Source organism: Parasteatoda tepidariorum, chromosome 8 (assembly GCF_043381705.1).
Source record: "Parasteatoda tepidariorum isolate YZ-2023 chromosome 8, CAS_Ptep_4.0, whole genome shotgun sequence".
Classification (NCBI taxonomy): Eukaryota; Metazoa; Arthropoda; class Arachnida; order Araneae; family Theridiidae; genus Parasteatoda; species Parasteatoda tepidariorum.
The window spans coordinates 2,345,737-2,371,091 of NC_092211.1; the positions used below are offsets into that span (position 1 = coordinate 2,345,737).

The following is a 25,355-nucleotide window of genomic DNA, read 5'->3' on the forward strand; positions in this document are numbered from 1 at the left end:
AATTTATTGATCTTTTCACTTCAATAAAAATTTAATAATTCTGAAATTTTGAGTTTAAACAATGCAGATTGGGAATTTATTTTTCAATATATAAAAAAAAAAATTAGATTAGCATCCATTTTATGTTTTTCTCTCTCCATTAATTAGCCCTATCTAAAGATATACAAATTCTAACACTATTAAGGGACATGAATAACTATTACAAGCTGATAACGGAATTATTACATTATATTACAACATGCAACAGAACTTTTCTAAAAGCAATCATAACAGGTCTCTGCATCTTGGGTTAAATTTTTACTTTGCTTTTTTTTTCCATTCAATAAAAATATGAGATATATGGTTTTGAGTAAGTAATTTAACACTACACGTTTGTCCATTTAAAAAAAATATATTTATTGCAGTTTAAATTGATAAAAACAGAGTTGGTTTGATGCAAAAAGTTTTTTCTTTAAACTTAAATTATACAATAACAAAACTATTTATCAATCGACTAAACTGCTGATATTTATATATTGGTTGTTAAGTGTTAACTGACAAATATATAATACTTACTATCTTTCAAAAAATGCAGATTACGGAGCTGAATGGGTATAATTTTAGAAATAAAATGAATAGAGAATCTTAAATACTGTAAACATTTAATCTCAAATTAGGATTTGATGACTGTCTTGTAATATACACTGTTTTAAAAATGCTAAATAAAAAAATATCCACTATCAATTTATTTGTAAAAATTATAAATGATTGAAAGAACATTTAGCTTTTCTCCATTTTATCGACTGTTCATGTAGAAGGCTTCTGAAAATGTCAAATTGAATTAGGAGCCAATCATGCATAAAGTTCAAAACTAACTCTTCAACTAATATTTCTTGTCTTTCTGATAACAACAAAAGAATAGAAGGAATAAGAATTAAGTTTTTTAATAGCAATATACAAGTCTATATAAAAATGGTTAAAAAGTACAATATAAAATTGAAATAAACAAGTCATTCTTATGATAAAATAATTTTTTATTACATTTGTTAAATGGTACAAATATCTTAACAGGTTTTTATTTTATTTTAGAAACCAAAAACTTACAAGAAAAAAGGTGACAGTTTCAGTGTAAAAAGGTATAATTGAGTTTTTGAAAAAAGATATTGAACTCGTCTTTTGACTAGAATTGAATACATTGGGTTTTAGCTGAACATTTGAATATTGAGTTAAATATTTATAAATTTCAGTTTTTTCTTTGTAAATATTTACATTGAAAAAATTGATAGTTAATTAAAAAATACAAACACAACACAAAATAATAGAGCAAGTTTATCAAAAAAGTAATAGACGGGACTCATTTTGTAGACTTTTTTTATGGTACACCATAACTTTTTTTGATCTTCAAAATGGTATCAGTTGCCATTACAGTGAAAACTGACATGAAGTTATTTCATGAATATTGATTAAATTTTAAAGGCTTGTATCCTAAAAGAAATGCATCATATTTTGAATAATTTTAGTACTTATAAATTTCTTGAAGTAAATGTTTCAAAATGTGTAGTTAATTTTATATTAATATATGATTGCATTGCTAAGAATTTTGTGTTATAAAGAGAACAATAGTGGAATTCGTGCAGGTGCCTTTTCACCTTGACTCCAATAATATGAACCTTCTTGATTCAAGGCTTAATTTACAAGCTTTTCAAATCTAGAACAGAAAATAGGTTTTCTTAATTAGATACATTGCTGACCAATATATGAATGTTAAAGTTTAAAGCATTCAGTTCACACCGCAAAATAATTTATTAAATTATCTTTCTTTGTTTCTAATTGTCCTGATATTTTAAGAGGACTCCAAGCAGAAAATATAAAAGAATTGTTTTTAATAGTTCAATTAGTACCTGGTTCAATAGTAAACTGAAAGCTCCATCAATAAAATAGCGATTTTTTTTTAAGTGTATGACAGGTTATACCTATAAACAGAAGGATTTTTCTTTTGTAACAAGGACGAAAACTTAGCTGTTGGTCGCTCACACATGATTTATAGACATAACTCACTGCACACCAGTGTATGTAAGTTAAAGTTTAAAAAGCATTCACACTAAAACAAATAATTTTTTTTGAGGCCTGATGGTTTTGATCTATCAAGAGAATTACGAACAGAAAATAAGGTGTATCATCCTTTTAACAGAAATTTGTGAATGTTAAAATTCCGAGACATTTGCATCAAAATACAGCTGCAAACTTAATCAGTTGTTGAAAAAGATTTTATATGTAGTAAAATAATAAAGTACAAAAAATTTTCTAAGAATTTGGTATTAACTCCAGAAGGGATTATGCTAAACTGTGATTTAGATAAGATTTAATTTGATACCTGTAAGCGACATTAGACGTGTGTGATTAACCTGATTGGCTACTGAATCGACAAATACCATGATTTACTTGCAGGTACCCAACTGAAGCTACCTCGCATAACTGATAAACCTATATATATATTTTTGAATTATTATCCTTTGCCATTATGCGTCAAATATTTTTCAAAAATCAAAATTAATTATATGAAAATACAAACGTCTATCACTAATAGACATTCTTCTTAATATTCAGACATGTTAGCAGCTATGTGAAGAAAAAAAAGATTATTTTTTTTTTCATTATGAGGAGGAAGTTTTTCTGCTTTAGCATAACTATGGTGTTTGGAAGAAATAAATAAAAGATTTAGCAAAATTAAGTTATCAATATTATTCGATAACATTTTCGATTCGATCGATATTTTATAATTCTAACCTTTTTTTCACTGGTGCATTATAAAAGAACAATGACGAACATCGATTAATATTATTAAGTTGAAAGAATTTTAAAATATTTACGTTTTTAAAGTTCATTATCCCGAATAAATCTGTTTCCTTCAGACTGTGTTCCAGTATACCGTTGTTTTAATCTGCCAAAGGAACCTGAAAAGTGACAAAATAACTTCAGAAATGCTTTGCTTCAAGAAAGATAATCAAAATAAACAACAAAATGAATAAGAAAAATATCCATTTTAAGCATGTTTAGTAGTGGATTATCCACTAGGCCTTTACGTACGGGCAAAAAGGATGATTTACAAATGTAATTTTTACCAAACTAAATAAATTAGCAAATAATTTAGAACCAACGAGTTAAAAAAAAATAAGACATAATAGTTAAGGTTATTGTATTTTTTTTAATTAATTGAATTCTTTCTAAATTAAAATTTGAAAAACCTGGTTCCAAGAAAAGGGTATACAGTCATTTTGGTAAAGAACTGGGTGCCTTATTTAAATTTCTTTGAAAAGAAAAACTACAAAATAATAGAGAAAATTAAATGTCATTTACAAAAAATTGGAATTATTGTTTCTTTTACTTTTTTGATGTATTTCATTTCATTTTTTCTTTTTGTGATTACAGAGTTTGTGAAAATACAATTGACCTATATTTCATCAGAAACCTTCAGATAATGCTATTTTGATGATCATCTAATAGAGACCAGAAACACATAAAATAACAAAATGCCATTTTTATTGATGTGTTATTAAATTTCTTTTTACTTTAATCTTTCCGTTTCTAATTTTAAGAACAAACACATTATATATATATATATATATATATATTGATTTCTCAAATTGAATTGATTGAATGATTCAATATTAATTGATTTCTTAAAACTATCCATCGTTTTTGACACATTCATATTAATGTCCAATATTAGGATATGTTGATTAAAAATGTAGTTAAAATTTACAAAAAAAGATGGTAAAGCGAAAATCTGATAAATTATAATACGTAGTTTATTTAATGATTTGAATTGTTTTAATTTTTAATATCATTTCATACAAGCAAGGAATTTTTAATAGATCTTGAATAATCTAAAAATAAAAAAATACCTCTATGCGTTCCACCGGGTTTTGTAGTGGGTGGAAGTGGTGAATAACGTGGTGCATCAGCTTCGGCACTAGCTTCTTGCTACGAATAAAGAAAAATTAAGCATTAAAGAAAGCATTTACGCAACAAATCGATAAGTCTATCAAGGTGTTTCTTGTATAAAATCTTCTTTATAGGCATTTCTTCGCGTAATTTTGAACAGGCCATAAAAAGGGAGCGCCACTAGCCACGTGTGATGGCATCTTGCATTGTTACCTATGCAGTTTTAATCCTGACGTGAAATAACTCCCCTAGAATTTTGTCTACAATTTTATGCGATGCCCTGCTATATAGAACGTTTTTAATCTTATACATTTAGACAAAAATAGACTAAAAATATCGTTTAAAAAAAACTCTTAAAACTACTGAGATTTGAAATCCCCACCCACATCCAAATCAGGCAATATCAGGTATCTGATAAGTGCAGTCTTAAAGTGGGATAATTTAAAATCAAAATATACATAATTCTGTTAGTAATATATCATAGTGGACACGAATATTTTGTTTACCCTGGATAAATTTCAAGAATTAATAAATTAAATTACCCATTTTTTACTTTTTGGAAAAAATTATAAAATATTGGCCCTTTTAGAGGGTTATAAAAAAATTACAGCCGTTACCACAGCTGTTTCAGACGCTTTCACTCTAAATAATTGAGATACGATTGAAGGGGGGGATATGAAAATGTTAAAGGAACATTACAATATGAAAATGTTATTTATGTGGAGATGGTTTTTGCGTAATTTTATGTCAAATTTAAAGTTTTTTTTTTTTCGTATCTCAATTTAGTTATTAAACTATTAACATGGAAACTATAACTTCTTACGGCCACGCTGTAGTCTCGTGTCTTTTGATGAGCAAATACACCTCATTTCGGTTAAACTTTAATTAATGATATTTTTTTTACGGTTTTTTTGCATTTTTTTTAAGTTAAGGCAAAAGTGATACATAGAAATTATAACTTTATGCATAGGAAAAATAAGTATTTTATTTTATGCAAATCGGTTGGTATTTGATTAACGTTGCACTAGAGCTGCACAATGGGCTATAGGCGACGGTCTGGGAAACATCTCTGAGGATGACCCAAAGACAAGGCCATCCCAATTTTGAGCCTATGCTGCGGGGAATGTCATTCTCGCTTTGGTAGCTCAACGAAGGTTAACGAGAAGTGGAGCACTTTACGGTAGAACAGTTTAACGAGGTCCAATTCCGCGCACTCTCGGTCCCAAGACAGGCTGATGAAAGTGGTCACTCACCCGCTTACAGACCGCAGCCAATGAAGTTTGACTTCGATGTTCTGCATTGAACTGTGTCTTTACGATCAGTCCACTGCTGGACTTAATGAAGATCGACCGTAACTTATGTATACCGGTCCAGTTGGAATGATCTCGAACTTTCTGTTCAGTTTTTAATGTTAAAGTTTTTTTTTTTAACCAAAGTTATATTAAATATTGAAGAATAAACTTTTTTTAATCAAATAGAGTTCTTTTTATCATTAGATACTTCATTTGGAAACAATGAACTGGATAGTATGTAAAATCAACAGTTGAGCGAATGTTTACAATTTGGATTTGCCAAAACCTGCTCCGTGTTTCGTTTAGTGATTAACATGGCAAACAGAGTATCACTTCTTTCTCGAACTTCACCAACAAACAGGATTATCTTTCCCTTGCAGATGAAATTTTAACAAGAATATTAAGATAGATAACATTTCTCCTTATCAAAAGCAAAGAGCAATGCTATCTAACTGCCACAAAAACGTTTTCACAGTTAAATATTTTCTCACTTGTTCATTGCGAACAATATATAATAACGAAAAGAGTTATATATATATATATATATATAGCATATGTTGTATATATATATATACAACAAAATAAATAAATACAAGAAAACACGAAGAAAGNATTTTGAACAGGCCATAAAAAGGGAGCGCCACTAGCCACGTGTGATGGCATCTTGCATTGTTACCTATGCAGTTTTAATCCTGACGTGAAATAACTCCCCTAGAATTTTGTCTACAATTTTATGCGATGCCCTGCTATATAGAACGTTTTTAATCTTATACATTTAGACAAAAATAGACTAAAAATATCGTTTTAAAAAAACTCTTAAAACTACTGAGATTTGAAATCCCCACCCACATCCAAATCAGGCAATATCAGGTATCTGATAAGTGCAGTATTAAAGTGGGATAATTTAAAATCAAAATATACATAATTCTGTTAGTAATATATCATAGTGGACACGAATATTTTGTTTACCCTGGATAAATTTCAAGAATTAATAATTAAATTACCCATCTTCTACTTTTTGGAAAAAATTATAAAATATTGGCCTTTTTAGAGGGTTATAATAAAATTACAGCCATTACCACAGCTGTTTCAGACGCTTTCACTCTAAATAATTGAGATACGATTGATATGAAAATGTTAAAGGAACATTACAATATGAAAATGTTATATATGTGGAGATGGTTTTTGCGTAATTTTATATCAAATTTAAAGTTTTTTTTTCGTATCTCAATTTAATTATTAAACTATTAACATGGAAACTATAACTTTTTACGGCCACGTTGTAGTCTCGTGTCTTTTGATCAGCATTACATCTCACTTTGGTTAAATTTTGATTAATGATATTTGTTTTACGGTTTTTTGCATTTTTTTAAGTTAAGGAAAAAGTGATACATAGAAATTATAACTTTATGAATAGGAAAAATAAGTATTTTATTTCATGCAGATCGGTAGGTATTTGATTATCGTTGCTGTAGAGCTGCACAGTGGGCTATTGGCGACGGTCTCGGAAACATCGCTGAGGATGATCCAAAGACAAGGCTATCCCATTTTGAGCCTATGCGGAGGGAATGTCATCCCCGCTTTGGTAGATAGTCGAGCACTTTACGGTAGAACAGTTTAACAAGGACCGATACCGCGCACCCTCGGTCACTAGGCAGGCTGATCAAAGTGGTCAACCACCCGCTTACATCCAGTGAAGCTTGACTTCGATGCTCTGCATTGAACCGTGTCTTTACTATCAGTCCACGGTGGGACTTTATGCAGATTGACCTCAACTTATGTATCCCGGTCCAAACGGTGAGGTTGGAATGACCCCTAACTTTCTGTTCAGTTTTTAACGATTCAGTTCGTTTTTTAACAAAGTTATTTTAAATATTGAAAAATAAACTTTTTTTCCCTATCAAATAGAGTGTTTTTATCATTAGATACTTCATTTGGAAACAATGAACTGGATAGTATATAAAATCAACAGTTGAGCGAATGTTTACAATTTGGATTTGCCAAACCTGCTCCGTGTTTCGTTCAGTGATTAACATGGCAAACAGATTACCACTTCTTTCTCGAACTTCACCAACAAACAGGATTATCTTTTCCTTGTAGATTAAGATATTTTCACAAGAGTATTAAGAGTGATAACATTTCTCTTTATCAAAAGCAAGAGTAATGTTATCTAACTGCCACAAAAACGTTTTCACAGTTAAATATTTTCTCACTTGTTCATTGCAAATGATATGTAATAACGGAAAGAGTTATATATATATATATAGCATATGTTGTATATATATATACAACAAAATAAATAAATACAAGAAAACACGAAGAAAGTTAAGAAAAACAATAAGTTTCTTTTATTTTGCATAAGCTACAAGTAAACAGAATTCATTAGATGTGTTCAAAATGAAGATAAAAACAAAGAAAAATTACAGACATATGCAAAGGGGGGGGGTAATAATAATGAAAAAAAAAAATAACAAAGAACTGATTTAAAAAAAAGAAAGAAAAAAGGCTGAATTTTTTTTAAAAAAAACCAGAAAATAAAAGATATAATCTTTTCATCAGCCCACACGATTATATCCGCAAAAAAAAAGATATATACATATATACTCTAACAAAAATCTTTAAGAGAAATGGGTAGTTCGTTAAAAGTGGAATTTTTTGTTATTGTTGTTTGAAGTCAATTTTTGGCGAAAAAATGCACACATTCTTTTTTTTTTTTTATCAAATGAAACATGAAAATCAGTTTCAAATGCTAAAATGAGCAAATTTCAAATCAAATTAGCATCACCGATAACTTACAGCAACATCTATTCTTGGTCGAGATACTTTCATGTATGCGCCAATCCTTTGAGCTTCTGTCTTTTCGAATACTTTTACAGGCGTCGAGTCTAGGAACTTCAACTTCGGAATATTGTGCACAATATAATACCTACAGATATAAGACCAGTTACAAGCATCAAACAGAAAATTGCTTTCAAAATGTAATTGCATGGCATCTCTAATTAAGAAATACTGCATATATAGAGCTATATGCTACATACGATTGTTGCTTAATATTGTTTCATTATGTTTTTGATTTTTAGCATAAATGTTAAAAAGGCACTTTGTTTAATTATACTGAAGAAGGGTCTACCATTGTGACACCAAAACGCGTATAGGATTTAATAATTTTTTTTTATTTTTATCATTTATGATTTAAAACTTTTTTAATGAAATTGAACGAAAAACTATTCCTAATACATATGAAATAAAACTTCAATTGTTTTTATACTTATAAAATATGATATTTTATATGAGAGTTTTTCTGTAAAATGGTAACATGGATTTTAGATTAGAGTAGTAACTTTCATTCTAGAAACGGCAGTTTTCCAGAAATGAATTTTTTCAGATAAAATTTTAATTAAATTATAATATAACAAGAGACACTCTAAAAATTTATTTCACAAATTTTCACTTTAAAGCAAATTTTCCCTTGAATGCACTTTCGAAAAATGGTGCACTACACTTTGTTTTCAAACAGTAACTTATAAACATAAAGGGCAGATAAATCTCGAGATTTTCATGAAATTTAGATAATTTAAGATTTTTGGAGTAGAATTTTATAAATTTGAATAATGTGATAACTATAATTATTGTATATAATTATTTACAACAATAGTTATCCTGTAAATCGGAATCATAAAGATGTAATTTTTACTGAAAAGAACAGTTGAATCTCAAGATTTTCTTGCGAATGTGTGGCTGAAGCCTAATATCTCAAGGGATAGATCAGAAATTAATTTTTCAAACCTGCACAACGAAACTAAAATTTGGACATAAATGTTTTCAGAGAGAATAATCTTTTAAACTCTTGTCAAACATTTAACAATTAAGATGTAACTTTTATCAGAAACGCAGTCCTCGAGTTTTTCTTGCGAAAAAGTGCTCGAAATTTTAAAGTCACAAAATTTAATTTAGAAATGTATTTTATAAATTTGCATCATTAAGCCTGTTTTTGACATAAGTAATTACAACGTGAATAATCCTGTAAATTGATATCAAATACTTATTGTTTAAGAAGTACAGGGATTGGGCAAAATATGGAAACACTTCTATACTCTATGTAAGCACTCTTTCTTTTAGCTGCAAATGCTTTGGTAGATTTTGCATGGCAAAAATTTTCAAAAATCATGCTTGAAGTTTTTAAAAATAATGTTATGGGATCAAAAATTTGGATCGACCCTGTAAAATTTACATCGACCAAAATAAGAAGCTAATATCATTTTTCTAGCATTAGTACCAGCAATTTTGAAATCATTCTTAAGACTTACAATATTTTTATTAGAAAGCTTCTTAAGTCAAGGTCTGATTTACACTATCTGGCCAAAAGCATTCGAACACCCAGTGGTATGAACTTAGAGCCTCCTGCTGTACATATTAATATGATGTTGGTCCCCCTTTTGCATCGATGACAACCTGCACTCGTCTGGGAAGACTTTCCACCAGTTTTTTGATAAGTGGCCATAGGAATTGACTTCCAGGTCTTCCATCAAAGCTGAAGCGAATGCTCGTGGTTGATTTGACTAGTTACGTAATCTGAGCTCTAATTTGTCTCAAAAGTGTTCAAATTTACAAACATATTACAATTTGCTTGTGATATAAAAAGTTATAAAAGCATTTTGTAAATGACATTAGCATTTTTTTTAAATTTTTTTTTTAAAGGATCGAACGTTTTGTACATAAGGCCCCTGGATTTCTAAAACAGGCCCTGTTTTTAATAATTATAGTTGTACAGAAAATGGAAAGAAGCTTTTAACATCCTACGCTGATTTTCGTCGATGCAAATTTTGCACGGGTAAAATAGACAGGATTTCTAAAAGCTTCAAGCATGATTTTTCGAACTGTGCCAACAGTTTTGCAATGAAAAATCTGTTATCCAATTATTATTTTATAGCTTAAAAGCAAAACATTTGCTGCTAAGAGAGAGATTGTTTACACTTAAAACCGTGGTTGAAAAGTCGACCCAATTTAGGGTTTACGACTGCTACATTCAAATCTGTAGCCTTATAATGTTGAGCCCGATCCAGAAGACAAGAGAACTCCTGGTTTAAACATTGGGAGAAATTTGCTTTCGTGGAGGACTTTATTGATGGAACTAACCCGCATTTGCGTTACATGCAGAGGAAAACTCCGAGAACCTCCCACGGTTAGCCTGACGGTAAGGGAACTATAACCCATGATCCGTCTACCATTGAGGATATTTTACGTCAGCACTGAGGTTGCTGCAGGCCAGATGCGGAATTTGTATCAACCAGCCATTGCAGGGATTCGAACCCGGTTCAACTCATTGGAAGACGAACGCTCTTCAGCCATCACGGCTCAAGATTGCTATTATTAGAATTAGTATAGAAGTGTTTCCATATTTTGTAGCTTTTAAAAGAAATACAACAGTCGAATATCGAACCTTTTGTCTCCATAACCGCTAATTAAAATGCTTTTGAATATCCCATATATGCAGTTAAAAAATAACTACCTATATCTTTGATAATCTTCGTCATCTTTTTCCAAATTGGAAAGTTGATCTGGACAGGCCGGATTCCCAAGCAAACTCAGGTACGTCAATTCTGGATAACAGCGAGTCAACTGTTTAAGAAGGGTTTCTAAATCTAAAAACTATATTAAACAAAAAAAAACAAGTTAAAATTTTTATAATATTGTTTAAAATACGAATTAAAATTTAAAATATTTCACAAAATAGAAATTTTCATTACAATTTTAATAAAATTTTCGACTATTATTAAATGATTAATAAATAAATGCTAAAAGTTATATTTTGCATGGAATTATCTATGGATAAACGAATTTTGTAATTGTTTTAAGTCTAAAATTTTTCAATTCGTTTCAATTTTTCAAAACGTTCTCGAGATATGGTGAATTACGAAAAAGTAAAATTAACATTAAGATAACATTTACATGAACTTTGGATCGTTCTCCTGATCAAACTAGGGGGACCATACGGCTATACTTTGAGCTACTGAAATCCGAATCTCTCGAAAAAAAGGCATGTTTATTCATAGAAAGTACGTTTATGTGCCTGATTTCGTAATCTAAAATATCGTCTGCACTAATTAATTAACATATTTGAGATCACCTCCTCGAACCAATACGATCGAGTCCTAGAACTTGAAAATCCGACAATTAGATCAAAAGTTATTTAGGATCGCTTTGTTTTCACCTGAATTCGGAATTTTTAGAGAAATTAATTTTCTACCATTCAATAAAATCTTTGTCAGAAAGGGGAGCAGTTGTCATCCGTGTAATAAAATTATTTTGCAAACTAAATAAATTTAAAAAAAAAGGAAATTACTAAAAAAAGTAATTTGCGTTTATTTGCAGTTATTTAGATTTAAGAGAAACAGTTCAACATTGAAATTTCTTTAATTTTCGAAACCAATTTTTTAAAAAAAATGTGATCGCCGAAAGGCTGTCACAGGTTACNAAAATGGTAACATGGATTTTGGATTAGAGTAGTAACTTTCATTCTAGAAACGGCAGTTTTCCAGATAAAATTTTAATTAATTTATAATATAACAAGGGACACTCTAAAAATTAATTTCACAAATTTTCATTGTTTAGCAAAGTTTCACTTTAAGAGAATGGACTTTCGAAAAATGATGCACTACACTTTGTTTTCAAACAGTAACTTATAAACATAAAGGGCAGATAAGTCTCGAAATTTTCATGAAATTTAGATGTTATAAGATTTTTGGAGTTGAATTTTATAAATTTGAATAATGTGATAACTGTAATTATTGTATATAATTATTTACAACAATAGTTATCCTGTAAATTGGAATCATAAGGATATGATTTTTAGTGAAAAGAACAGTTGAATCTCCAGATTTTCTTGCGGTTGAAACCTAATGCTTCAAGGGATAAATCTGAAATTATTTCTTCAATCCTGCACAATGAAACCTAAATTTGGACATAAATATTTTCAGAGAGAATAATCTTTTTAACTCTTGACAAACATTCAACAGTTAAGGTTAACTTCTATCAGAAACGCAGTCCTTCTCGAGTTTTTCTTACGAAAAAATGCTCGAAATTTTAAAGTCACAAAAAACTTAATTTAGAAATGTATTTTATAAATTTGCATCATTAAGCCTGTTTTTGACATAAGTAATTACAACGAGAATAATTCTGTAAATTGATATTCTACAGGGATTGAAAAATAAATTCTACAGGGATTGGGCAAAAGTATGGAAACACTTCTATACTCTATGTCACCCCATACCATTATGCTTCCACCACTATAACAACCTGGTTCCCGGATAGTTTTGGCCAGATAGTGTATCATAAGGCCTGAGAGGCCCTCCCGTAGCAGTTCCCACATGTCTGGAGATCCTCTTAACGTTACAAATATTTGTGTGTATTGTTTTTCTTTAAAAATTGTCTGTAAGAATTCTGAGTTCATTAACATTTAAAATATAAGCACAAATTTACAAACATATTATAATTTGCTTGTGATATAAAAAGTTATAAAAGCATTTTGTAAATGACATTAGCATTTTTTTTCTTTTTCTTAAAGGATCGAACGATTTGTACCTAAGGCCTCTGGATTTCTAAAACAGGCCCTGTTTTTAATAATTATAGTTCTCCTGAAATTGAAAGAAGCTTTTAACATCCTACGCTCATTTTTGTCGATGCAAATTTTGCATGGGTAAAATAGACATGATTTCTGAAAGCTTCGAGCATGATCCTCCAAACTGAGCTGACAATTTTGCTATGAAAAATCTGTAATCCAATTATTATTTTAAATCTTAAAAGCAAAACATTTGCTGCTAAAAGAAAGATTGTTTACATTTATAACCGTCGATGAAAAGCCGACTCAATTTTGGGTTTACGACTACTAATGTTCAACGCCGTAGCTTTATAATTTTGAACTTGATACAGAAGACAAGGGAACTCCTGGTTCAAGCATTGGGAGAAATTTGCTTTCGTGGAGAACTTTTTTGATGGAACTAACCCGCATTTGCGTTACATGGAGAGGTAAACTCCGAAAACTTTTCACGGTCAGCCTGATGGTAAGGGGACCATGACCCATGATCCGTCTACCATTGAGGATATTTTAAGTCAGCACTGTGGTTGCTGCAGGTCAGATGAGGAATTCGTATCAACCAGCCATCGTAGGGATTCGTACCCGGTTCACCTCATTGGAAGGCTAACGCTCTATCTCCTGAGCCATCACGACTCAAGATTGTTAACAGTAGAAAGTATAGAAGTGTTTCCATATTTTGTAGCTTTTAAAAGAAATGCAACAGTCGAATATCGAACCTTTTGTCTCCATAACCGCTAATTAAAATGCTTTTGAATATCCCATATATGCAGTTAAAAAATAACTACCTATATCTTTGATAATCTTCGTCATCTTTTTCCAAATTGGAAAGTTGATCTGGACAGGCCGGATTCCCAAGCAAACTCAGGTACGTCAATTCTGGATAACAGCGAGTCAACTGTTTAAGAAGGGTTTCTAAATCTAAAAACTATATTAAACAAAAAAAAACAAGTTAAAATTTTTATAATATTGTTTAAAATACGAATTAAAATTTAAAAGATTTTACAAAATAGAAATTTTCATTACAAATTTAATAAAATTTTCGAATATTACTAAAGGATAAATAAATAAACGCGAAAAGTTATATTTTGTAATTGTGTACTAAAATTTTTCAATTCGTTTCAATTTTTCAAAACGTTCTCGAGATATGGTGAATTACGAAAAAGTAAAATTAACATTAAGATAACATTAACATGAACTTTGGATCGTTCTCCTGATGAAACTATGAGGACTATAAGTTATTGTATGTCCCCGACCCGCCCATCTATGGGCATACGGGAGATGCTATATTGCTATATAGCATTATAGAGGACTATAATGCTATATTTTGAGCTACTGAAATCCGAATCTCTCGAAAAAAAGGTATGTTTATTCATAGAAAGTACGTTTATGTGCCTGATTTCGTAATCTAAAATATCGTCAGCACTAATTAATTAACATATTTGAGATCGAACCATTACGATCGAGTCTTAGAACCTGAAAATCCGACCATTAGACCAAAAGTTATTTAAGATCTCTTTGTTTTCACCAGAATTCGGAATATTTAGAGAAATTAATTTCTACCATTCAATAAAATCTTTGTCGGAAAGGGCAGCAGTTGCCATCCGTGTAATAAAATTATTTTGCAAACTAAATAAATTAAAAAAAAAATGAAATTACTAAAAAAAGTAATTTGCGCTTATTTGCAGTTATTTAGATTTAAGAGAAACAGTTCAACATTGAAATTTCTTTAATTTTCGAAACCAATTTTTTAAAAAAAATGTGATCGCCGAAAGGCTGTCACAGGTTACCCATTGGCATAAGCTCACCAACTTAATGCATAATTACAAGTGAAAAAAAAATTCTAAAAAAAAAACATATATCAAACAGCAGCGGTTGCCATAGCAATGCATGCAATGACGACGCATTGTGCATTGTTAATTAATACTCTTGAACACAGTTGAAAAGTGTGATGACGTCCAAATAAGGTGCGCCCACCATCAAACCCAAAACAGCACCTATTTTGCCAATGGGTAAAAAAAAAAAAAATTTAATTTTATTTTTTTAAACTTCAAAAGAAACAAAATTAGATCANAAAAAAAAAACGATCTCCGAAGGAATGAAACATACTAAATATTGCTCTTTATAAATATTAAAAGATGGCTGACAAATTTCAATTAATAAGAACTATTGTATATGAAGTTATTATTTTCAGAACCAAAAAATTATTATTATTTTACTATGTGTTAAAAGAAAACGAACGGTCGTCATTGTAATAGGAATATTTAATTGCGTTGGTCTATAAGTAAGCAACGCGCTTCCTAACAGAAGTTAACTTAAAGGGTGTATACTTACATGATTCTTGTTAAGTGATAGGGTGTGAAGGTGAGGCAGTGGAATGAAAGAGACTAAATCATTCAGGTCATTGTTGTCTAAAATCAGCTCTTCCAGAACAGGAAACAGTTGGACATTTTCTAAAGACCTGTTGAAGACAATCACAGTTTTTTAAAGAATTCTTTGAAAAATGAAATCAAATATGAAAATTATGTTTAGTGTCAATCAGTGGGGCGATTGTGACCCAATTTTTCGTGTAGGTGTTTTTCATACATGGACCCCCTTCTTTAGCTGAGTATTAGTGGGTTAACGCTTTGTATTGAAATAGTGATAAGCCACAAAAAAAAAATATTGGAAGAATAAAAACCCTTTAAATTTTCTCAACTTTCGAACTAGGCTTTTTTTTCAGACTAGTCTTCATGAGTAGAGATTCATTAGATTTTTATAAAGTTATCGGTATTTTATTTATTTATTTATTTTTGGCAAAGATATTAAAAGTATGTGTTAAGGGTGGTGTTAACAGAACACCCTGTATTCCACACTTACCTAATTGAGTTAAAACTTAAGTCTAGTCTACGTGTCTGACTTCCGTAAATTTTGCCTAAAATACTTGGAATGGCATAGCAGTCTTGTCCAATATAAGAGAGCTAGAAAGAGAAATAAAAATAATTTTACTGTCTTGTCAAATCACAAAAAATCAAACATCTGAATATTTTTTGAAAATTATATTAAAGGAATCATCTGAATTTATTTGTAAAGAAAAAAAAACATGAATGTTACAGTTTAGAGATTATTTTTAGTGATTAAATATAGAGTTTCTGTTTGTTTGATTTTATGCAATTGTTCTGCTATAGGGATAAAATCTTACAAACTTGGATGGGTAAGGGGACTTCAAAAGGATTGAGAATTCCTGGACAACCCTAGTCCGAAAATGCCATATGGTATGCCAGTACTAAACCTTCTCATAATGAACTGGCTGCCCATGCGCATTTGAAAACAATACTTTTATTTAATTAAATTATATTATTTTTATATTTTATAATGATTACAGGTATATGAACAACTTGCCGCGTTTGAAAAGTTAGTTGACAAAGTTATGACATTATGTCTGGGCGTATTAAAAAAAAAGATACTTTAGAAAGGCGATTGTGTTACAACTATTGTGTCAGAGCCGCGATGGCTCAGGTGATAGAGCGTTCGCCTTCCAATGCGGCGAACCGGGTTCGAATCACAGTCGATACAAATTCCGCATCCAGCTTGCACCGACCACAGTGCTGACGTGAAATATCCTCCGTTGTAGACGATTCATGGGTTAGAGTCCCCTTGCCGTCAGGCTAACCGTGGGAGGTTTTCGAGGTCTTCCTTTCCATGTAACGCATATGCGGATTCCATCAAAAAGTCCTCCATGAAGGCAACTTTTTCCCAATGCTCGATCCAGGAGTTCCCTTGTCTTCTGGATTAGGTTCAAAATTACAAGGCTACGGAGTTGAACATGAGTCGTCGTAAACCCATAAAATTGGGTCGGCTGTTCAACGACAGTTATAAAATAAAATAAAATTATTGCGTCAGGAATTCACTTGTCTTCTCGGTTGGGCTCAAAATTAAAAGGTTACGGCCTATCTATAAAGGTAAAAGCCTATCTATATGAATCGGTTGTTTAAGATGAAAATACTCCAGACAGGAATTGGACAGAAATATGGAAAATTTCTATACTAACAGTTTTCATTTTAAATGCAAATTAATTTGAAACGCTAGGCAGACGGGTGAGTTCATTGTGGCCCCTCTCGTTTCTTATTGCTCTATAACTCAAAAAATTAACCTTCTGAATGCATCAAGTCCTTCTGACTTTTCATAGTTTGATCCAATTTAAGTGCCTATTTAATGATTCATGTCTTAGCCTTATAGAAACGCATAAATAATGGAACGTATAAATATAGGAACGTACCTAGAATGATGGGATGAGCCAGAGTGGCCCCTATGGTATTTTGGTAGGTATCCCATACCATAACCCCAAGTTGGTTTGAGTATATGGTATCCTTTAGTAGGAATAAAGTACCCCAGTTCCATTAAAAAAAGAGAGTATTTCAACATATCTTCAATTATTATTTATAGAGGAAAGGAAACTCAATTATCTAAGAAACAAATGCATAAGTATAATTGAAAAGTGTTCCGTTTGATCAAACATTTTTGATAATAAAATAGAATAAAATAGCATAGAGCTTTGATGACCGAGTTTCTAATACACTTCTTATTAAATAACTCATGATTATATTTTAAGATTTTGGATGTCTAATTGATTTACACACAAACAATCTGGGAAGGGCAAGACTGGCCCCTGTTAATAATATTTCTAAAATATAAAAGATAGCGCTCTGCTCAGCAATGCAAAAGTAAATTGTTATTCAGAATCCCCTCAGACACTGTAGCATTCATATCATACCTTTTTTTGTTTTGTTATTAAATATATTTTCTTTTGAAGACGTTTTATAATGATTTGAACCCCGAGATCTTCGTATTTAATATTGGTCCCACGAGTTGGATTCGTGGAAATACAAATCAGTGGACATTTATTTCAAACAGAGTAAAAGAGATCCAAAGCTTAACAGGACACGTTCCAATATTCGCATCGGTGACACCGGTTACACTGGTTCAACAGATCATACTAATTGGAAGTACATCATGGGAAAGGATAATCCAGCTGATATCGTATCAAGAAGATGCAGAGCTATTGATTTGCTATCAAGTAAAATTATTTGGAATGGACAAAAATGATTGAAGAGAATTAAGTGAAGAAAATTGGCCAAAAGATAAAGAATCATTCAGAAGAACCAGGGTTGGGTTTTTGCAGTCAAAAACTGGTTTTTGACATGACAGTGGTAAAAACCGTGTTTTTACCTGTAAAAACTGTCAAAAACCTACTGTTTTCTTTAATTTATGGCATATAGCCGACAATATATTATTTTCACATAATTGCCTTTGTAAATGATTGAATAAATGAATGTTGTAAATGATTGCTATTGATTTTGCAACTATATACATGTATTCTTATAGAAGGATATACATTCATATAGAAATATACTTATTGAAAATAGTGATACTTATTTTTATCATTATAGCTTGATTTGCAAAGGATTCAAAATTTTGCTCTTCTTAATTGTTAGAAATAAACAAACAATCAAAAAAGCTTGGAACTATTAATACATTCAAGAACTAAAAAGAAGAATTTAAAATTTGGCATTTCTTAAATATTAGAAATAAATATTAGAAATAACTTTCAAAACTTGTAGCTACTAACAAACTCTAAGTCAAGAATGACTTGACATTCTTCAGTAATGTAATATGCCAAACAAAATGATGCCTGGAAATGTTGAAAATTTTGTTTAGTATCCTAATATATGTTTCAAATAGTATGTTTTGATATAATCATGCTGGGAAAATGCAAGAATCTGTTCTTAAATATCTTTTAACAACTTTTTTTCTAATTTTATTGCCTAAAATGAATTAATTTTAAATTACAAGCAGTTAAACTCAAATAAAAATACAGTTTTACCAAAACTATGGGTTTTTGACATGNAAATAGGCTTTTTTTTCAGACTGGTCTTCATGAGTAGAGATTCATTAGATTTTTATAAAGTGATCGGTATTTAATTAATTAATTTATTTTTGGCAAATATATTAAAAGTATGTGTTAAGGGTGGTGCTAACAGGACACCCTGTATTCCACACTTACCTAATTGAGTTAAAACTTAAGTCTAGTCTACGTGTCTGACTTCCGTAAATTTTGCCTAAAATACTTGGAATGGCATAGCAGTCTTGTCCAATATAAGAGAGCTGGAAAGAAAAAGAAAAAATAATTTTACCGTCTTGTCAAATCACAAAAAATCAAACATCTGAATATTTTAAAAAAAAATTATATTAAAGGAATCATCTGAATTTATTTGTAAAAAAAAAAAAAAATGAAAANAAAAAAAAAAAAAAAAAAAAAAAAAAAATGAATGCTATAGTTTTGAGATTGTTTTTAGTTGATTAAAAATACAGTTTCTGTTTGTTTGATTTTATGCAATTGTTCTGTTACGGGGATAAAATCTTAGCAATCAAATTTTCATAATTCTATATTTATGAAGATATTTCTATTGGATGGCAAACTTGGATGGGTGGTAAGAGCACTTCAAAAGGATTGAGAGTTCCTTGTCGTCCCCAGTTCGAGAATGCCATATAGTATGTCCCTACTAGAGTCTTCTCATAATGAACTGGCTGTTTAGGCGCATTTGAAAACGATATTTTTATTTATTTAAATTAAGTTATTTTTATATTTGTAATGATTCAAGGTACCTGAACAACTTGGCGCTCTTGACAAGTAAGTCGATAAATTATGACACTGTATCTGAGCGTATTAAAAAAAAAGACACTTTACAAAAGTGAGTGTGTACCAATTATTGTTCCAGAATTCCTTCTTGGTTGGGCTCAAAATTAAGAGGCTACGGGAATTGAATGCCGAAAGTCGATCTATATGGATCAGTTGTTTCAGATGAAAATACTATAAAGGGGTTAGATAAAAATACTGAACATTTCTATACAAACAACCTTTATTTCAAATGTAAATGAATTTTAATGCCAGAAAGATACGTGTTTACATTAAAAAGCATATACATATTTGAAATATCACCCTACTGCATATAATTACACAGTCAGAACCTCAACGATCCACAGGAATACTCCTTTACTTCATTTGTATTCCACAACCTCATTGGAGCAACCACAAAGTTCAAGCTAAAGATGAATGGGAAAAGGGCCGCAAGCGGCTTCAGGTGCCCAGATGTTTTATACATATTCAGTTTTTTTTTAAAATTTTAAATAATATACTAAAAGAAGTAGGTTATAAAACTGAACCCATTTTATTTATTTTTGCATTGATTACTACTTTTTTTCTAGGCAACTCCTTTTTTTCTTAAATTTTTAGACACACTTAACACAGTTTCATGCAAAATTTGAATTTACTAAAATGAGAGAAGCAGATTGACAGACTATTTCCTTATTTAATACCAACATAGTTGAAAATATTCTTTAAGCTTGTTATATTAAAAGTATAATTTTAAATTTATAGTGGTTTCATAGGGTTAGCATAAAAGTTTTCTCATGTTTTTGTCTTACTCCAGTACTTATTGTTTCAAAGATTTAAAAGCTTGATTTGTTGTATTTTAAAACATTGATTATTTAAAAAAGGAATTTGCAATTATTATTATTTTGAAAGTTGGAATCTTTATATAAGTATAAATTAATTAATTTACAAAGTTTGTATTATATTTTTGAAACTATTTTTATGATTTTTTATAGGCTTAACTTTTAAATTCGTATTTATTTTCTATCGTTACAATATACTAAATGCGAAAATTTTGTCCAAAGGTGTTCAAGTAAAACAAGGACATAGCTTCGATGAAGAAAATTTTTTGTTAGTAATATTTGTAATAGGAAAGTTAAAAAAATTTTTTTTTTATATCAGTCATTAAAAATGGAACAATTCAAGCATATTCAAATAAAAGTCGAGCTTTAAGGCTAGTTTTAAGGTTAGGTACGAAGACATGCAAGTAGCCAAATACCTCAATTCTTAGAATTTTGTTTTACAGTTTTCATAAAGTTACAAACTTATCTAACAATTCTTCTTACAACTCAAATTCTGATCATACCTTCACATTTTATTTTATAACCGTCGTTGAACAGCCGACCAAAATTTACGTTTACGGCTACCAATGTTTACCTCCGTAGCCCTACAATTTTGATCCCAGCCCAGAAGACAAGGGAATTCCTGGATCAAGTATTGTGAGAAATTTGCCTTCTTTCAGGACTTTTTGATGGTACTAACTAATATTTGTGTAACATGGAGAGGAAAAGCACGAAAACCTACAACGGTTAGCGTAACAGCAAAGGAACTCTAACCCATGATCGGTCTACCACTGAAGGATATTTTACATCAGCACTGTGGTCGGTGGAAGCCGGATACGAAATTCGTATTGACCAGCCATCGCTGAGTTTCAAACCATTGGAAGGCGAACCTTCTATACCTGAGCCATCATGGCTCAGTGCCACCACATTATAACACCCCTTCAACGAAGAAAAATTGACAGTTATGAGTACAGAGCCATCATAAGGGACCAGTTATAAGGGCATGTATCCAAGTCCACGTTAAAACTTAAATATTGTTACCAGTAAGAAATTTGCTTTTCAAGTTGACCCTATGGATNATTTAGAATGATATGACTTACTAGCAGATGTATTTCTAATTGTTAGAGGGGGGCACCAAAATATTTTCAGTGCTTAGGGCCTCAAGAGGTCTTAATCCGGCCCTGGCTATGAGTACAGAGCCATCATAAGGGACCAGTTATAAGGGCATGTATCCAAGTCCACGTTAAAACTTAAATATTGTTACCAGTAAGAAATTTGCTTTTCAAGTTGACCCTATGGATCCCCTGTTTTGAATTTTTAATGGTCTCGTTGAATTTTTTTAAAATAAAAATCTTTGTGGGGAATAAAATATGATCAAATTTTTAAAATTATTTATTTACAAATTTAAAAAAAAAAGTGCTTTCTCAATAGATTGAAAATTTCTTTACAAATACGTTCAACTCACTTCAAGCATAATTTCAAAATTCACCAAATTATTTTTTTACTATTATTATTTTCATATTTTATATGTTTCTACATTAGTTTAAAAATTACGTAATAAATTTTTTCAATTTACTTTAAACATATTTTCAAGATTCATGAAATTAGCTATTTGTTAAGATTATTTCAAATTTTACTTGCTTTCAATTTAGGTTGGAAGTTACTATTTAAGTATGATCCATTTAATTCAAGCATCTTTTTCAAAATTCACAAATTTCTTTATTTATTATTCATTCCCCAAAATTTTAATGCGTTTTCTTGTTAGTTAGAAAAATACTTCCAAAAATATGATTAACTTATTTCAAGCATATTTTCAAAATTCATCAATTTATTTATTTACTTTTTAAAATTTTACGCGCTTTTTCCATTCGACTGAAAATTAATTTTAAAATTATAGTTCAACTTACTTCAAGCACATTTTCAAAATTGACCATCATCATAAATGATTTAAACAATTTTTTTAAAATTAAAAAAACCCCTCATCCAATTCTTCAAACGAATACTCACATCTAAGGCACACACGACCTTCTCTTTCGTCCAATAAGTCACTATGCAAAGGTGTGAATATTTTTTGTTCTCATATTCCAGCAAATCCTCTGCACTGTCACCTAAACTTCCCACACTGTACGAATCGGCGATACTACTTTCATCCGACAGTTCCTGCATCATTAGCAAATCGGTCAGAAAATAATCATCCTCTACGAGCGAGAAAGTGCTGAACAAGGCCACAGTTGTAAATCGAAACACATGTTCGAATTTACATCGTCGTAAGCAGGATTGAAAGAAATTGTAACAGGGATTTATACCAACTTATTTTTTGTTCGACACCTCGTGTCAGAGGAGGTTATGTAACAGAAATTTGAAGATGCGGAAACTGGTTTGAAACGTGATCTATTTGTTGTTTTTCCACCTTCTTTTATTTCTGGTTGCATTGAATTGAATTTAGAGAATGTCTCAAGTTCCAACAACACTTTTGCACTGTTCCGGAATCGTTAAACTTTTTCCGAAGAAGAAGCCTTATTAAAATTTATGTTTTAATAAATTGAAAAGTTGAGTATATTTTAAAAGGGAGTTTTACACGATATAAATAGATTGGTATATACGTTTCTTCCGGTTTGAAATGGTATGAAATATAGCATAAGAAAGAAATATAGCATAAGAAATGCTTCAGAAAATATATTAAAAAAAGCTTTAAAAATGTTAAATAGAAAGCTCATTTCCTATACAATTCTATATATGTTTGGGGCGTAACTACCACTATAACTATTAATTACCAATTCACTAGTATATAACACATGTTAACTTGTTATTATCATGAGGTAATTATTGATAGATGAAGGTTGACGTAGTTGATAAAGAATCCTTTCATGTTCCACAAAAACTTTCTTCTCGTGAACTTTTATTTAATTTAGTTAAATTTATTTATTTACATTAATTATAAGGTACGCAGAGTTTAAAAAATTAATTTGAAGTAGGAATAAGTCAAGTATAAAGCAGGATTGTCAATTTTCAGGAAACATACAGCACTGGAAGTAAAATCCAGTATTCGCAGTACTAAAGTAAAATGAAAATACTAAATAAAACTAAAGTAAAATGAAAAAATAATATATTGGAAATGTATTACAAAAAGTGAAAAAGTAATATATTGGAAATATATTACAAAAAATGAAAAAGTAATATATTGGAAATATATTACAAAAAGTGAAAAAGTAATATACGTACTGGAAAACTAAAGTACTGTTAGTGAAGTCAGAAAAATTCTCAATTTTCAGCAAATTTTTTTTTACTGTTTCGGAATCGTTAAACTTTCTCCGAAGTTACGAAGAGGACTCATTAAAATCTATATCTTAATAAATTGAAAAGTTGAGTATATTTTAAAAGGAATTTTTACACGATATAAGTAGATTAGTGAATAAGTTTCTTCCGGTTTGAATGGTATGAAATATAGCATAAGAAATGCTTCAGAAAATGTATTTAAANTTTTAAAAAAAAAGGTTGAAAAAACGTTAAATTGAAAGCTCACTTCCTATTCAAACCTATACGTGTTCTACAAAAACTTTCTTTTCGTAAACTTTTATTTGATCTAGTTAAATGTATTTATTTACATTAATTATAAGGTACTCAGAGTTTAAAAATTTAATTTGAAATAAGAATAAGTCAAGTATAAAGCAGGAGTGTCAATTTTCAGAAAATATAAAGCACTGAAAGTAAAAACCAGTATTCGTAGTAAATACTGATACTAAAGTAAAGTGAAAAAGTAATATACTGGAAATATATTACAAAAAGTGAAAAAGTAATATACTGGGAAAGTAAAGTACTGTTAGCGAATTCAGAAAAATTCTCAATTTTCAGCAAATTTTTTTTTACTGTTTCGGAATTGTTAAACTTTCTCCGAAGTTACGAAGAGGACTCATTAAAATCTATATATTAATAAATCGAAAAGTTGAGTATATTTTAAAAGGAATTTTTACACGATATAAGTAGATTAGTGAATAAGTTTCTTCCGGTTTGAATGGTATGAAATATAGCATAAGAAATGCTTCAGAAAATGTATTTAAAAAAAAAAAAGGTTGAAAAAACGTTAAATTGAAAGCTCACTTCCTATTCAAACCTATACGCGTTCTACAAAAACTTTCTTTTCGTTAACTTTTATTTGATTTAGTTAAATTTAATTATTTATATAAATTATAAGGTATGCCGAGTATGAAAAATAAGTATCAATCAGGATTGTCTATTTTCAGAAAATATGAAGTACTGGTTGTAATACTTTCTCCTTTCTACGCTTTTTTTGAAAAATAAATTAACCGCTACAATGTATTTTGCCTTTCCTGAAAATTCGAAGTCTTGACATAAACTGAACTTCTAGAAGCTACTTCTTTAACTCATAACAAGTGTCTCTATCTTTTCCGACAAAATGTGTGTATATTGACATAGATAACAATGTTGTCCAATACTTATCAACAACTAGATAAATATAATTTCTTTTCGTCTCATCGTCGGCGAGTAATATTCTACATAATATTCTAGTAACGAATAATATTCTAATAACGAATAATATTTTAGTAACAAATAATATTCTAGTAACTTAACAAGAAAAACTTAATTTAATAAGTGCCAAGCTTTTTATATAAAAGCATGTTAAATGTAGTAACTTGAAATGTTTACATAAATTTCAGCTAAAAAAAACTTTTTTAAAAATATCCTACTTCTTAATGTAATAAATAGCATCTTGACATGTACTATATTTTAAGTTAAACTGGCACTATATGTTAAGACAAATTGCAGCTGTAAAATTTAAGTATCATGCTTTCAAATGTAAAATTAAGTTCTTTATGTTATAAACAGCAATAAGATTTTACTTTAATATGCATCATATTTTTAAATGTAAAACGTAGTAACTTGACATGTTTACAGCTATAAAACCTTTATTTCATAAGTATCATATTATGCAATGCAAAATACTGTAACTATACATTAAAGTGACGGAGCAATATTTACATATATTATTATTTTCAAAAATGTTTTAAAAGTAACGTGAAATTACAAAAACAAGACAAAAGAAATTATAGCGTTAA

The 25,355-nt window shown here is 29.9% G+C and overlaps 1 protein-coding gene across 1 annotated transcript; it reads right to left on the bottom strand.

Annotated features, from left to right (window-relative positions):
- Positions 1-995: 995 nt before the first annotated feature.
- Positions 996-22,574, bottom strand: LOC107442255 (leucine-rich melanocyte differentiation-associated protein). The gene is made up of 8 exons (XM_043048207.2): positions 22,288-22,574; positions 18,851-18,951; positions 15,142-15,268; positions 13,596-13,735; positions 8,013-8,142; positions 3,885-3,963; positions 2,850-2,933; positions 996-1,687 (listed from the first exon to the last, which is right to left on the bottom strand). The coding sequence occupies exons 1-7, from the start codon at positions 22,447-22,449 to the stop codon at positions 2,854-2,856; spliced, it is 819 nt and encodes a 272-aa protein (XP_042904141.1). The 5' UTR covers positions 22,450-22,574; the 3' UTR covers positions 996-1,687; positions 2,850-2,853.
- Between the last annotated feature and the right edge of the window lie 2,781 nt (positions 22,575-25,355).